Source organism: Petaurus breviceps, unplaced genomic scaffold (genome assembly GCF_028583685.1).
Source record: "Petaurus breviceps papuanus isolate PSGF00001 unplaced genomic scaffold, PetGlider_PUasm1.0 139, whole genome shotgun sequence".
Classification (NCBI taxonomy): domain Eukaryota; kingdom Metazoa; phylum Chordata; class Mammalia; order Diprotodontia; family Petauridae; genus Petaurus; species Petaurus breviceps.
In genome coordinates, this window is record NW_027185697.1 from 16,072,093 (window position 1) to 16,085,658 (window position 13,566).

Genomic DNA, 13,566 nt, shown 5'->3' on the forward strand with positions numbered 1-13,566 from the left:
GGAGCGGGGCGGGAGAGTTCAGTAGGAAAAGACCGAGCAGAATCGCTGAGGAAGAGAGGGAACCGCGCGGGGATCGGCGGGCGCAAGCGGAGGAAAGTGGGTAGCTAGTGGAGAGAGGGGAGACCCGCGGAGGCAGAGGAGAGGGGGAGAGCCTCAGCGGCGGAAGAGAGGACCCAAAGGGGCGGGAGGAGGAGGGCCGGGCCAGGATGAATAGTGGGCGTCTCCAGTTCCTGCAGCGGCCGCCCCGCGGGGTGTGGTCGGGGGGCGCCCCACCCCGGCTCTGGGAGGGCCGGGCCCGGCCTGGAGTTGGGTGGGGCGGCCGGGTGGGAGGCGTGTCCACTGCTCGAGGCTAGCGCTAGGGAAGGAGGGAGGTACCCGGCCCCTACCCGTCCGGTTGCCGGGGGTGGGGCCGAGGAGTGGCTGCGGCGCTGGCCAGCAGGTGACCCTGGGGGTGGCCCCGGGGCTCTCCGGCTGCAGGCAGGCACCGGGCCGTCTGGCCGGGAGGGAGGCACAGAGAAACAGACCCACACACCGACTGACATACTGGTCGATCGGACCGAGGGCAGGAGCGCAGAGGAGGGACGCGACCCAGAAAGTTGGCCCAAGGCAGAGCGAGCGAGCAAAGTTTGGCTCCAGAGCTCCCCGGGCGGCCGGGAACATGGCGGCAGAGCCGGGGGCCCCGGCGAGTTTGGCGGGCGTCCGGCGGCAGCAGCGGCGGCGGCTGGATCTGCGCTCCCGGGAGTAGGGGCGCTCAGAGGAAGCGGCGCAGCCCCCACCCCAGCTGCACACCATGGCTCGCTGGATCCCCACCAAGAGACAGAAATACGGAGTCGGTGAGTGAGTCCCGAGCCCGTGTCCTCGGTCTCCCGTGGGCTCCCGGAGATCGCGAGGCGCGCGGGGCGGGGGAGGAGGGGAGATCCTGGAGCAGCCCAAGCCTCTAGCCCCCGAGTCTGCAGACCCGCGGGGGAGGAGGGTACTGCTGATGGCTCGGGGAGAGGGGACTCGTAGGCTTGCGTCTTCTCGGGCCGAGCTCAGTTCCGGTTCTGGACAGCGGCTTTGGCCGGAGTGGGTCGCCCCGGGCTAGGGAGCTGTGGAGAGGAGCAGCCTCAGCTTCATTCTGCAGGGGCTGGACAGTCGGGGTTCTGGACCTGAGTTCCCTGATCAGGGGAGGTCAGTGTTTTTGATGGCTTGGGGAGAGCAGGCTTGGGGCTTGAGTTCCAGAACATAGCTGGGGTTCCTATGATCATATGAGCTGAAAGGGGCCTCAGGGACCACGAGGACCAACCCGTTCATTGTACAGATAAGGAAAGTCAGTTAAGGACTATGCCCAAGTTCCCAAACTGGCTGTAAGGGTCCGAGGAAGAATTTGAATCTAGACCCTCTGACTCCATTGAACCAAGGAGGATTCCCCTCCTCCACTGCGCCGGAGTCCTCCCGTAAAGTTGCCCTCACCTGTTCGGTGTTATCCACGCGACCATCACTGACTGAGCTTGGCGTGTTTGAAGTAGGATCATGTGTCCCAGCTTTCAGGAGGCTTTCTCGTTTTCAGCACAGTCCCGGCTTTGCTTTTAATCCCCCTGGAGTTGGGGATTTGGGTTTGGAAAATTACACTCCCTTAGTCAGGGGTTCCTGGGCTCTGTGGGTGCTGGTCCGCTTTGGTAACCTAGTGAAGCCTATGGACTGTTTCTCCGGATCGTTTTTTGGAATGCATGAAATACACCGCTTCACAAAGGAAACTGATTATATTGAAAATAAAAAGTTGTGCTGTTGTTTTGTTGGGTTGGGTTTTTTTTTAAGTTTATGGATCCAAGCTTTAGAACCGTAGTACACCGAGGGGCCTCCTCTCGGGCTTTGGGATGCAGTGAAGAGAATTTCTCTTAAGGAGATTTCTAAGTGAGCCTGGAAAACCAAGGGATGTGATGAGAGACACAGGAAGTGTGTATGGGGCGTGGAGGGTTTGTGACCCGGCCCCGAAGTCCTGATTCTAAGTCAGCCTTGACCAGCACTTACCGACGCGAACACATCTGAGCACATATGCTTATCTGGGGCTGTTGTGTGCAGAGGGTGGAGATTCAACGTGCCCTCTGAACTCTGACTTCATCACAGGCTCACAAACGCTGGCCATGAACACCTAGGCTCTTCCTCATCACTCGCTGGTGTGGATTTGCTCTTCAAAGAAAAAGGGAAAAAAAGGTTATCGACATAATACTTTTGCTGTTTCTTGGATCTTTCTCACTTGCTAGAAACCTCTTCTCTCCCCCCACCTCCCTTTAACAAAGAAAAGCAGTTAAACACAACCTCCCTCAGGGACGACGGCGCTTAATTAAGCCCTCTGTATTGAGAGAGTCTGAGCATCATAAACCTGGTTTCTACCTCAGATGTTACCCAGTCCAAACTCTTCATTTCAAAGATCAGGAAACTAAGGTTCTGGGAGCAGAGACTCGCCCCAGGGGGTAGAGGCTTCTGAAATCAACACTGCTCATTACATTCTGCGGAATCTCCCTTATCTTTTGTTATTTTGTTTCAGTACCCTCCGACTCTTCAGGACCCCTTTTGGGGTTTTCTTGGTAAAGCTACTGGAGTGGTTTGTCCTTTCCTTCCGTAGCTCCTTCTATAGCTTTACTGATGAGAAAACCGAGGCAAACGGGGTTAAGTGACTTGCCCAGGGTCACACAGCTAGTAAGTGTCCGAGGCTGGACTTGAACTCAGGTCTTCCTGATTCCAGACTCAGGGCACTGTCCACTGGTTAGCTAGATTTCTTTTTCAAGATTGTGAGAAGAAAGACAAACAGGAAGGAAGGAAGGAAAGAAGGAAGGAAGGAAGGAAGGAAGGAAGGAAGGAAGGAAGGAAGGAAGGAAGGAAGGAAGGGAGAGAAGGCGGAAGGGAGGGAGGGAAGAAGAAAGGGAGGGAGGGAAGAAGGAAGGGAGGGAGGAAGGAAGGAAGGAAGGAAGGAAGAAGCAAGGAAGGAAGGGAGTGAGGGGGGAAGAAGGAAGGAAGGAAAATTCCTCCCTTCATTTTGTGCTATCTGTATCAGTTCCCACAAGTCTTCCTGAGTTTCTCCTATTGGTGGTTTCAGATGATCATAGATTTAGTGCTTAAATGAGAGTTAGCCATAGAGGTTCTCAAATGTCTTATATTTTAGAGGTGAGGAAAAAGAGGCACAGAGAGGTTGAATTATTTACCAAGGGGCACACAGCCATGGCAGTAGTTGTATGAGGTAAGAGCTGAGCCCAGGTCTTCCAGATTCCAGTTCAGCATTCTGGCCTCTATATTTCTGGTAGCACAACCATCTTCTCTTCCCCAGTCTGTGGGCAACCATTTGATTTCCATGTTTGTTTTTAATTTTTTGCCACCACAAAAAAAAAATACTATTATAATTTTTTTTTTTTGGTATGTGGGGGCCCTTTGCTGCTATTTGTGACCTCCTTGGGGGTATATGTTCAGTAATAGGATCTTTGGATCAAAGGGCATGACCCATTTAGTAACTGTTTCCTCTTAATTTCAAATTGTTTTCCAAATCAGTTGGACTGACTCAGCTTTACCAACAATTATATTAGTTTGCCTCCTGGCTGCTCACATTTGCATTGTCAATGTTGGACTCATCATCCAACATGGACTGTGCCCATTTATTTGATCACCTTCTCCAATGAGATGGTTATGAAGTAAAAGCTTCAGGGTTGTCCTCATTTGCTTTTCTCCTATTAGTTTCTGGGAGCATTTAAAAAATGATTGTTGCTTGCTTTCAATTCTTTTGAAAATGTTCCCATCATAAGGTCATATTTTTAGAACAGCAAGAGAGCATAGATGGAGACCACAGAATTCAATCCTTTCACTTTATAGAAGTGAGAAGCAGAAATAGTAAGCTTAAGTCACCAGCCCAGAGCGACTGGGATCTGAAGGAAGATTTGAACTCAGGTCTTTCTGACTCCAAGAAAGTGCCCTAAGCTTGCAGACAGTTTGGTGATGCAATGGATAGAGTGCTGAGCCTGGAATCAGGAAGACCAGCACAAATCCTGCCTTAGTAACTAACTAGCTGCTAGCTGTGTGCCCTTGCACACGTCAGCCTTTCCTCTTAGATGTAAAATGAGCACCTACGTCAAAGAATTGTTGTAAGGGTTAAATGAGATTTTTTTTTAATATTTAGTACAGTGCCTGGCACATAGTAGGTATGAAGGTGTTTTACATATATGCTGATTTCCTTTGTTCTTTCCACTATATCTTAAATCTTTAAAATGATGATGAAGAAGAAAGAAAAGGAGGAGGAGGAGGAGGAGGAACAAGAAGCTTTCTCTCCTAGGGGGGTATGGATTTACTCTTAGCCATAAATTGTTGGTGTGGGCTTCCCAGCTTGGGAGAAAACCAGGGTGGTGGAACATGTTATTAGAGTCAAAATTTTTTTGAGGGGTGAGAGTTTAGGAAAATTGGGGAAGGTATCTGCTTTTGGCTAGTATAATTAGTCCTGCAGTCAATACTCCCAGTAATTTTTTAATGTAAACGTGTACGTGTGCATGCATATGTGTGTGTGTGAGAATTTCTCACTTGCTCTTCTGCCCATTGATCTCAGCTTTCATGGTAACTGCCTTTTTACTTTCCTCTGAAAGGCTGTGCTGGGTGCAGACCAGAGGACCAAAGAGCCTGCCCCGCACTCAGGACTTTGGTGACCCCAGTCAAATTCTCAGATTCTTCATCTGTAAAAATGGGGCTATTGAACTTGATGCCTTTGAGCCCTCTTCCAGAGCTAGATCTTTGATCCTTGGGTCATAGACAGTGTTGGATCTGGAATCGGAAAGGCTAAGATCCATTCTAGCCTCAGACACTTACTAGCTTGTGACCCTGTGCAAGTCACTTTACCTCCCAGCCTCAGCTGTAAAATGAGTATAATAATAGCATTTGTCAGTGTTATTGTGAGAACCAAATGAGATATATACTCACATGCACATTATATGTACATACATAATGCTTTGCAAACCTTAAAGGTCTTTAAATGTTAACTCTTATTATTACTATTAATGAAGTTATTAAATTAAAAAAGCATGTATTTTGCACCAGACCCTGTATACAAAGACAAATAAAACTGCCCATCCTCAGGGAATTTGCATTCTGTGTGCATATAACATATATACAGATAAATGTATCCATATCTACATGCATGTGTGTATATTTGTATATAAATACGTGCATACACACATGAAACTTCTTTGGGGTGGCACTTACAACTTGTCTAGGAGGGGTCAGGAAAGGCTTCCTGTGGGGACACTAGCCTTGAAAGTATCTCTGGATTTTAAGAGGGGTAAGCGAGAATGAAGGGCACTCCAGGCCCCAGAGGCAATCTGTGCAAAATTTCAGGGAATGGGCACAAGCAGGAAGTGTTTCTTGGAGAACAGGGCCTTGGAACAGAGTTTTGAAGGAAACACTTGAAGGGCATTCGAAGAGGCAGAGCTGAGGAGGGAAAACATACTAGGCATGGATTATTGCAAAAGCATGGAGTCCGGCAATGAGATTTTTTTTTCTACCTGATAATAGCCAACAGGTCTATTTTGCTGGAACTTGAAATACATGTGAGGGAGAGATTTGAAATCTATCTAGAAAAGTAGTTTAGAATTTATAGAAAAATGCATTATCTTTTTTTCTTTTCTCTTCTACCAGTATCTAGTAGAGAAGCACATAGTAGGACAAAAAATACGCGTTCTATTCCAGTCAACATAAGTATCTCATGCCTGCCGAGCACTGCACTACAGCAGTGGGAGACTGTTGGTAAAACAGAAAAATCAAGATGTGGCCTGTGCCCTCAAGGACTTTAGGATCCAGTAGCCTGTGTGTGAATGAATCAGCACCACAGCCATCAATGTCTTTATTGCATAAGCAGCATGTTTGCTGTTCTTCTGTCTCTATCCTTTAATGAATATTTATATTGTAATTAAAGAAAGAAAAAGAAAATTAGATTGGAATCAGATTATAAAAGGCTTTAAGGGGTTAGAAGAGATGAGGGGCAGAGACAGGTCATCTAGTGAGTTCTCTTTAAACTACAACAATAACATAATGGAGGAAAGTGTCTCGGCAAGAGGAAGTCACTTGCCTGCAGAAGTAGCTGAGTCAGGAATTGAACCCAGGTCAAACTATCATAGATTTAGAAGGTACAACAAAGGAGGTAGCTAGTTAAATGACTTGCCCAGTGTCACATAGGCAAGCGAACATCTGAGCAGGGTTTTGAGTTCAGATCCATTGACTCTTTTTGCTTCTATAAATGCACCTTCTACCAGTATTGACTGCAGAGTTAGGGAAACCTGGCCTGGACTCATTTCCCATTTTTGACCTTGGGGGAGTGACTTAATCATTGAAATTTTTGGTGCAGTAGATAGAAACCAGGCCCAGAGTTAGGAAGACCTAAGTCCCAATCTGGCCTCAGACACTTACTAGCAGTGCAACCCTGGACAAATCATTGTTTTCTCATTGGTAAATGATTGGGTTAAACAACATGGCCTTCGAGGTCCCTTCAACTCTGGAATTCTGAGATCCTTCTTGAATGATGAGCAATTCAGTTAAATATAAGCACTTATTAGGCATCTACTGTGTGCTCAGTTTGAGGATTCAAAGATAACAGTGACCCTGTCCTCTTGGAACTTACAGTCTAGGTGCTGTTCTAGGTGCTGAAGACACAGACAAAAATGAAAGGTTCCTTGCCCTCAACGACCTTATATTCTATTTAGAGAAACACAAAGTTTTTAGAAAAGTGAATAAAAATACATACAAAGCAATTTCTTGGCATTTCAGGTGGGCAGGGGCTAGTACCAGAGTGGTGGTGAGATCAGGAAGAAAATGTCGCCTGAGCTGACTCTCGAAGGCCCCCTCAAGAGGTCGAGGTGAGCAAGGAGAACATGTGTGCAATCCAAGAAGAGGGCTGTGGTAGACTTTGCACTCTTTCTTTACTCCTGTGCCCACCCATTCAGTCACATTCTGTTGTTCAGAGCCACCCATAATTGGGAAGCAACGCTGTTCTCCACATGGAGGCCTTTCTTCTAACCATGGAAATGTTTTTTCTGGACAAACAATGAAAGGGTGGAAACATGTCTTTTCATGCTTTCTTTGGAAAAGAGTTAGTTACCAACTATCCATTTAATATTTGTGTTGCTGAAAGATTTATTTTAAGCCAGTTTCCAAACAGAACATTTTCATCAAGATTGGGTTTGGGAAATTTCTAATTTATGGAGGCTTTGCTGTGTAATTCAATGTCTGTATGCCACTGTCAGAAATGTCTCCTATAGGGTGGTAGAGACAGTTGGAAAACATTTGCTTCTTTCCCCATTGTAAACCATTCATCTGTCACAGTCCTACTGGTCTACTCTGGCTTAATCTTATGAATTATTGTTTAGTCGTTTTCAGTTATATCCAACTTTTTGTTGGCAAAGATACTGGAAAGATTTGCCATTTCCTTCTCCAGTTCATTTTACAGATGAGGACACTAAGGCAAACAGGGGTAAGTGACTTACCCAGGGTCATACAAGTAGTCAGTGTCTGAGTTCATATTTGAACTCAGGTCTTCCTGACTTCATATCCAGCACTCTATCCACAGCACCACCTAGCTGCTAGTTTTATGGAAAGGCTACCATAGTTGTCCTACAGAGTCAAATCTGGCTCTTGGAACTATTTAGTGATCTTCCCCAATGGAGTCTATACATATTCTGAGTCTTTTCTCAACCCACTGGGTTCCCTTCTTTGCATTGAGTGGGGAGAAGCTTATGTTAACTCCTGTTCATTTTACCTGAACTTCAGGTCCTAGAATCAAAAACTGTTGTAACTCCAAAGGACCTTGGAGATAATTTTTTAGTTCAATGTTCCCCCACTGAATGGGGCAGCTAGATGGTGCAGTGGATAGAACAGTGGGCTTGGAATCAGGAAGACTTATCTTCATGAGTTCAGATCTAGCTGTGTCACCCTGGGCAAGTCACTTCACCCTGTTTGCCTCAGTTTCCTCATCTATAAAATCCCATATAAGTTGGACATGACTGAAACAAGTGAATAACAACAATACAGTTCCCCACTGCCATCAGATGCCTTTCCAGTCATCCAGGTTTAAGCCTCAGATCCATTTGCTTTCCCTTCGCTCCCTCCTCCATATCCAGTTAGTGACAGGGTTTGTCAGTTCTACCTCCATGACGTCTCTTGCATCTGTCCCTTTCTCTCTGCTCACACAGTCACCACCCTCCACCCCAATTTAGGCCCTTATCACCTTTCACCTGGACGATGGCAATATCTCCCTCACTGCTCTCCCTCCCCGCAGCTGCTCCTTCTCCTTCACACAGCTACTAATGCACATGTTGGACCATGCCACTCCCTAACTCAAAATCTTGGATGACTCTCTTGCCTCTAGATTAAAACAGAAACTCCCCAGCCTTTCTATCTTCCACATCATGTTTCCCACATGCTTAAACACTTCCCACTCACTATCATCCAACTAGAGTAAATACTTGTTCACTATTCCCAGAACGTGGAAACAGACCTTTTACCCACTTTGCTCCTAATGCCTTGAGTGTTCTCCCTTCCTGTAGGCTAGCTGAAATATTTCCCATCCTACGAAGCCCAGCTCCAGTGAAACCACTGGAAAGTGATCCTAGATCTTCCTTTTCTCTTGGCCCTCGTAGCCCTGTCCTGCTCTTCCAGGACCTCTTTTCCTCTAAATCAAGGTTTCTTGACCTGGGTTCCCCAAACTTCAACAACAACAAACAACCTTTAACTTATTTCAATATCACTGGTTTTCTTCATCATCCTGTGTATTTTATTTTGCATATTTAAAGACATTATTTTGGAAGGGGTCCATAGTCTTCGCCAGATGACTGCAAGGGTCCATGACACAAAAAAGGTGAAGAACACCTCTGAATTCTCATGACACTGGGCTTGTATCATGTCTTATGCTCCCTACTCTCTTATGAACTTTGGAAGGGAAAAGACTATGCCACATTTCTCTTTGTATCTACCCTATTTCAATGAGTCACCATGGTTAAGTAATTTATCACCTCATGGTCAGTTTGTTGGTAATGGACCTCTTATGTAGGATCTAGAATTAGAGGTAGAAGGGACCTCAGAGCCTAGAGAGTCCCACTCTCTCATTTTACAAATGAGGAAACTGAGGCCCAGAGAGATTAGGGAATTTGTCCAAGGTCATACAGGTAGCAGACATCAGAAGCAGGGTCTGAACCTGTGTGTTCCAACTCCAAAGTCTCTAGTTTAGTTGGACACAGAAGTTCAGAGTTGGAAGCAGTCCTAGGAGGCATCTGGCACCTCAACCATTTATTAAATAACCATTACATTACATCCTTTCTCCATCATATCCAACAAATGGTCATCTGGCCTGTGTTGGAGACCTCAAGGAGAAAAGAACCCTCTTCCTGAGGGGAACCCTCTTCCTGAGACCACCTATCCTTGCTATTTTCATTCATGTCTGACTTTTTGTGATCCCATGGACCATACTGTTCATGGGGTCTTCTTTTTTTTTTTTTAAAGCAATCAGGGTTAAGTAACTTGCTCAAGGTTACACGGCCAGTTATTTCTGGGTGTGGTGCTGAATATCTGAGCCCAGATTTGATCCAGGTCATCCCGACACTGGAGCCGATGCTCTTACTTGCTGAGCCACCTGGCTGCCCCTAAGCAATTGGGGTTAAGTAACTTGCTCAAGGTTACACGGCCAGGTGTTTCTGGGTGGGTGCTAAGTGTCTGAGCCTGGGATTCGATCTCCAGGTCTTCTCAACACTGGAGCTGGTGCTCTTACTCGCTGTGCGACCTGGCCACCCCCATGGGGTCTTCTTGATAAAGATACTAGAGTGGTTTGCCATTTTCTTCTTTAGTGAATTAAGGCAAAGAGAGGTTAAGTGACTTGCCCAGGGTCACATAGCTAATAAGTTTCTGGGACTGGATTTGAACTCAGGTATTCCTGACTCCAGGCCCAGAACTCTATCCATTGAGCCATCTAGCCTATCCTACTTGTAGAGAATTCCAATTGTTATACAATGTTTTCTTCCATCAAGTTATACATTTCTGATGCACATGCTTTTCTCCTGTTCTGCCCTCTAGGGCTAATTACAAGAATTTTAATCCCTCTTTCACACAACAGCCCTTCAGATATTTGAAGACATCTATCATGTACCCCGCCCCCACCCCAAGTCTTGTGCAGGTTAAATATTCCCAGTTCCTTCAACCAACACTCAAATGACCTGGACTTGGGCCTTCTCCATCCTGGGGTCCCCATCTCTAAGGTCCTATAGCCTCTCAGTGTGCTCCTTCTTCTGTGGTACGCAATGCTGAACACGGTGCTCCCAAGGTTGTCTGATCAGCACAAAGTATGAAAAGACTATAGCTAAATTATTCCTAGAAGTTATTCACCTTACTTCATCCCAGAGTCAAATGTATGAATGAAGCTACATGGAAGACTCAAAGATGAGGTGGAATGATTAAATAAATGGACCAATTAGTATGATGTTGAGTGATGGAATGGTGAGAGCTTTAGTAATATACTCATAGTTACACACAGATAGATTACCATGAAGATAGAATGCAACTCATATGCCAACATCTATTATAGAGAATGGAGATGGAGATGTATCCTAAGAAGTCAGTCTTCCAAACCAAATCAAATCTCCCTTTATGCCTGGTGACTTCAATGTGAGGTTGGTAGGGGACAATAGCAAAGGATACGTTGGACAGAATGGTTCAGTAGGAGCATAGATTTAGGGCTGGAAAGGACTTGAAAAGAAATAGAGGTCGCTTCCCTCTATTTACACAGGGGGAATTTAAGGCAAAGAAAAGGGCAGTGACTTGTGAAAGGTAACAGAGTTGACTGAGTGGGGAACAAAGGATTTGAACCGAGTACCAAGCCTCACACCTGCAAATTGGGAATATTGGCTTCAACAGAGATTTGGAAAGGAATAGAAATGTTGCATAAAAAAAATTGCTTAATAAACAGAAAACAATGATGTTATGACTCATTTCAGAGTCAGTTATCTGTGCATAGTCAGCCCATTACCTAGCTAGAACAAAGGTCAAAGTCAATAGCAGATTAGAAGGATAAATGAGAAGGAAGTGAAGGCTATTAAAATCAATCCAAACTGGCATATTCTAGTGAGCTGTTGATGCTGGTCAATTGAAAATATGGATAAAGGCAAAGACGTGAGATCAAGTTATTACTGATAGATGTTTAAACACTATAAGGCAAGCATCATAACAAAGAGGCCAAAGGGTCCCAGAAACTACCTCAGGCAGCAAACACTTGTTCTCTCTGCCCAGAAGTGAAACAAGTCAACCAAAGGTAACAATGGCTTGGACCAGTGGTATCAAACTCAAATAGAAAGGGAGGCCTTCTAAACCATACATGAGGAACCCTTCAGATCATTTAGAAAACCACATGTTACCATTCTCTGTGTTCTATCATATTTTGGACAGCTAGCTAGAGCACTGTCAGGCCTGCAGTCAGCAAGATTAATTTTCATGAGTTCAAATCTAGCCTCAGACACTTCCTAGCTGCATGACCCTTGGCAAGTCACTTAACCCTTTTTGTCTCCGTTTTCCCATGTGTAAATAATGAGTTGGAGAAGGAAATGGAAAACAGATCCTGGATCTTTGCAAAGAAAATCCCAAATGGTATCATGAATACTCAGACATGATTGAGATAATTGAATACAAAGAATTGTATTTTCACTTATTTTGTTAAACATGTCTCAATTCATTTTAATATGATTCAGCTTTACTTCGAGTGTTATTGGCTTGGACACCTCTGGCTTAGACTATAGGTAGATAATAGAAGATTTAGAGCATTTAGTAACTCAGAAAACAGACCCCCCCCAAAATTAATGCTAGTTCATTAAGTCAATACTTAAATTATACCATCCTAGGAGGTCACATAGAAGAAATTAGGACAACAAATAGAAAAAAAGTGGGACAGATTACGTAGTGTTTCTATGTATCTGAAATTACATTTTCTTAAGTTGGAAAACAATTTAGCCAATTACACTTGGACTCCAGCTCAGTCTCCAGTATTTTATATAAGGAAGTCTGAACGGCACTTAAGGTATGTCAACAAGACTGTTTGGATGAAACCAGGTGTACATTAACAAATACATGCGAGAAATTATGCTTTCTCACATACACATTTATATATTTTGCTGCACCTCTAATATGTTTCATTAATTTATTCTTTATTTATTAGCATTCTTTTAAAATTCTGAGTTCCAGATTCTCTCCCACCTACTCCTCCCCTACCCCCTGAGAAGGCAAATAATATATCAGTTATGCTTGTGAAATAATATAAAACATTTCTCTATGAATCATACTGTAAAGAAAAAAAAAGAAAAAAGTTAAAGAAAGTGAGAGAATTACACATTAATTTGTCCTTTTGTACAATTTGTAAAGTTCATCAGTTCTCCCTCTGGAGGAAGATAGCGTTTTTTCATCATGAGACCTTTAAAGCTGTCTTAGATCACTGTATCGATTGGATTAACAAAGTCTTTCACAGTTGATCATCATTACAAAATTGCTGTTATTACCCACAATGATGCCCCAGATTTCACTTCATTTTGCATCAGTACATGGAGGTCCTGCCATGTTTTTCTGAAACTGCGATATTCCCTGCCACTGTAGTAGCTTTTTATGGTCATTTTTGTTGTTGTTGTTTGCTCGATTTTTTTTTCCAACCTATTTCTTGACTTTGAACTTTATGTTAAAGTTTACCTCTGCTCACCTCAGGGTGGGGAGGCATTTTTCCAAGCTTCAGGCTTCTTCAGGTTGCTCTTCTGGGGTCTAGTTCTGGAGGTCTGCAAGTTTTTGATGCTTCCAAGGTGATATGATCCTGGGAGAGGTGTGGTCACTGCTCTACTCTGGTCTTTACCAAAGACAGGTCATTGTTCCCCTGCAGTCACAAGTTCTAGTGTTCTATTGACCCTGGAATTGTGACCTGAGCCCCTGCTCCCTTGTGACCAATCACAAGCACTCCTCTCCATCCTGGAACTGGAACCAAAAACTGCTTGTGGGTAATAGAGTTGCCAGTCAATGCCAGTTCAGCCAGTGCCAGCAAAGGGTACCCTGTAATCTCTATCTTATCACACCTCCTTACTGTCTTTGGGCTGAGAGCCCCTGAAGCTTCTGCTTCAGCCACTGTCAAGGTCACCTCAAAGACCCACTGCTGGTGCTGCTGCCATACTCTAGGCTGGCTCCCACCATGGTGTAACACATCTCTCCTTCTGACCTCTTAAATTATCTTAGGCTAGAGAAATGTCTGACTTTTTGTTGGCTCTGCTGCTCCAAAATTTGACTTTAGGCATTGGTTTAAAGTTGTTTGGAGGGGAACGTTGGGAGGGTTCAGATAGCTTTGCTGCCTGTTCTCTGGCATCTTGGCTCCTGTTCCCGAGGCTATGATTTTAAAGACAATTAGGGGTCATTTTATATCAATAATTACCAACCCACACTCATTTTCTCAGCTCTATAAAATCATTATAAGAATGATCTTTGACTTGCAAAAAATAATGAGGAGTCAAATGAGCAGAGCCCCAAGAACACTGTATATAGTAACAATATTGTTTTAAA

General features: G+C 44.6%; 1 protein-coding gene across 1 annotated transcript in view; it reads left to right on the top strand.

Annotated features, from left to right (window-relative positions):
• Positions 1-367: 367 nt before the first annotated feature.
• Positions 368-13,566, top strand: part of LOC138145837 (dedicator of cytokinesis protein 5-like) — a 126,208-nt gene continuing 113,009 nt past the window's right edge. Inside the window, exon 1 of the mRNA XM_069067425.1 lies at positions 368-833. Within this exon, the coding sequence (XP_068923526.1) occupies positions 791-833 (43 nt within the window). The 5' untranslated portion in view covers positions 368-790. The remainder of the gene's footprint in view (positions 834-13,566) is intronic.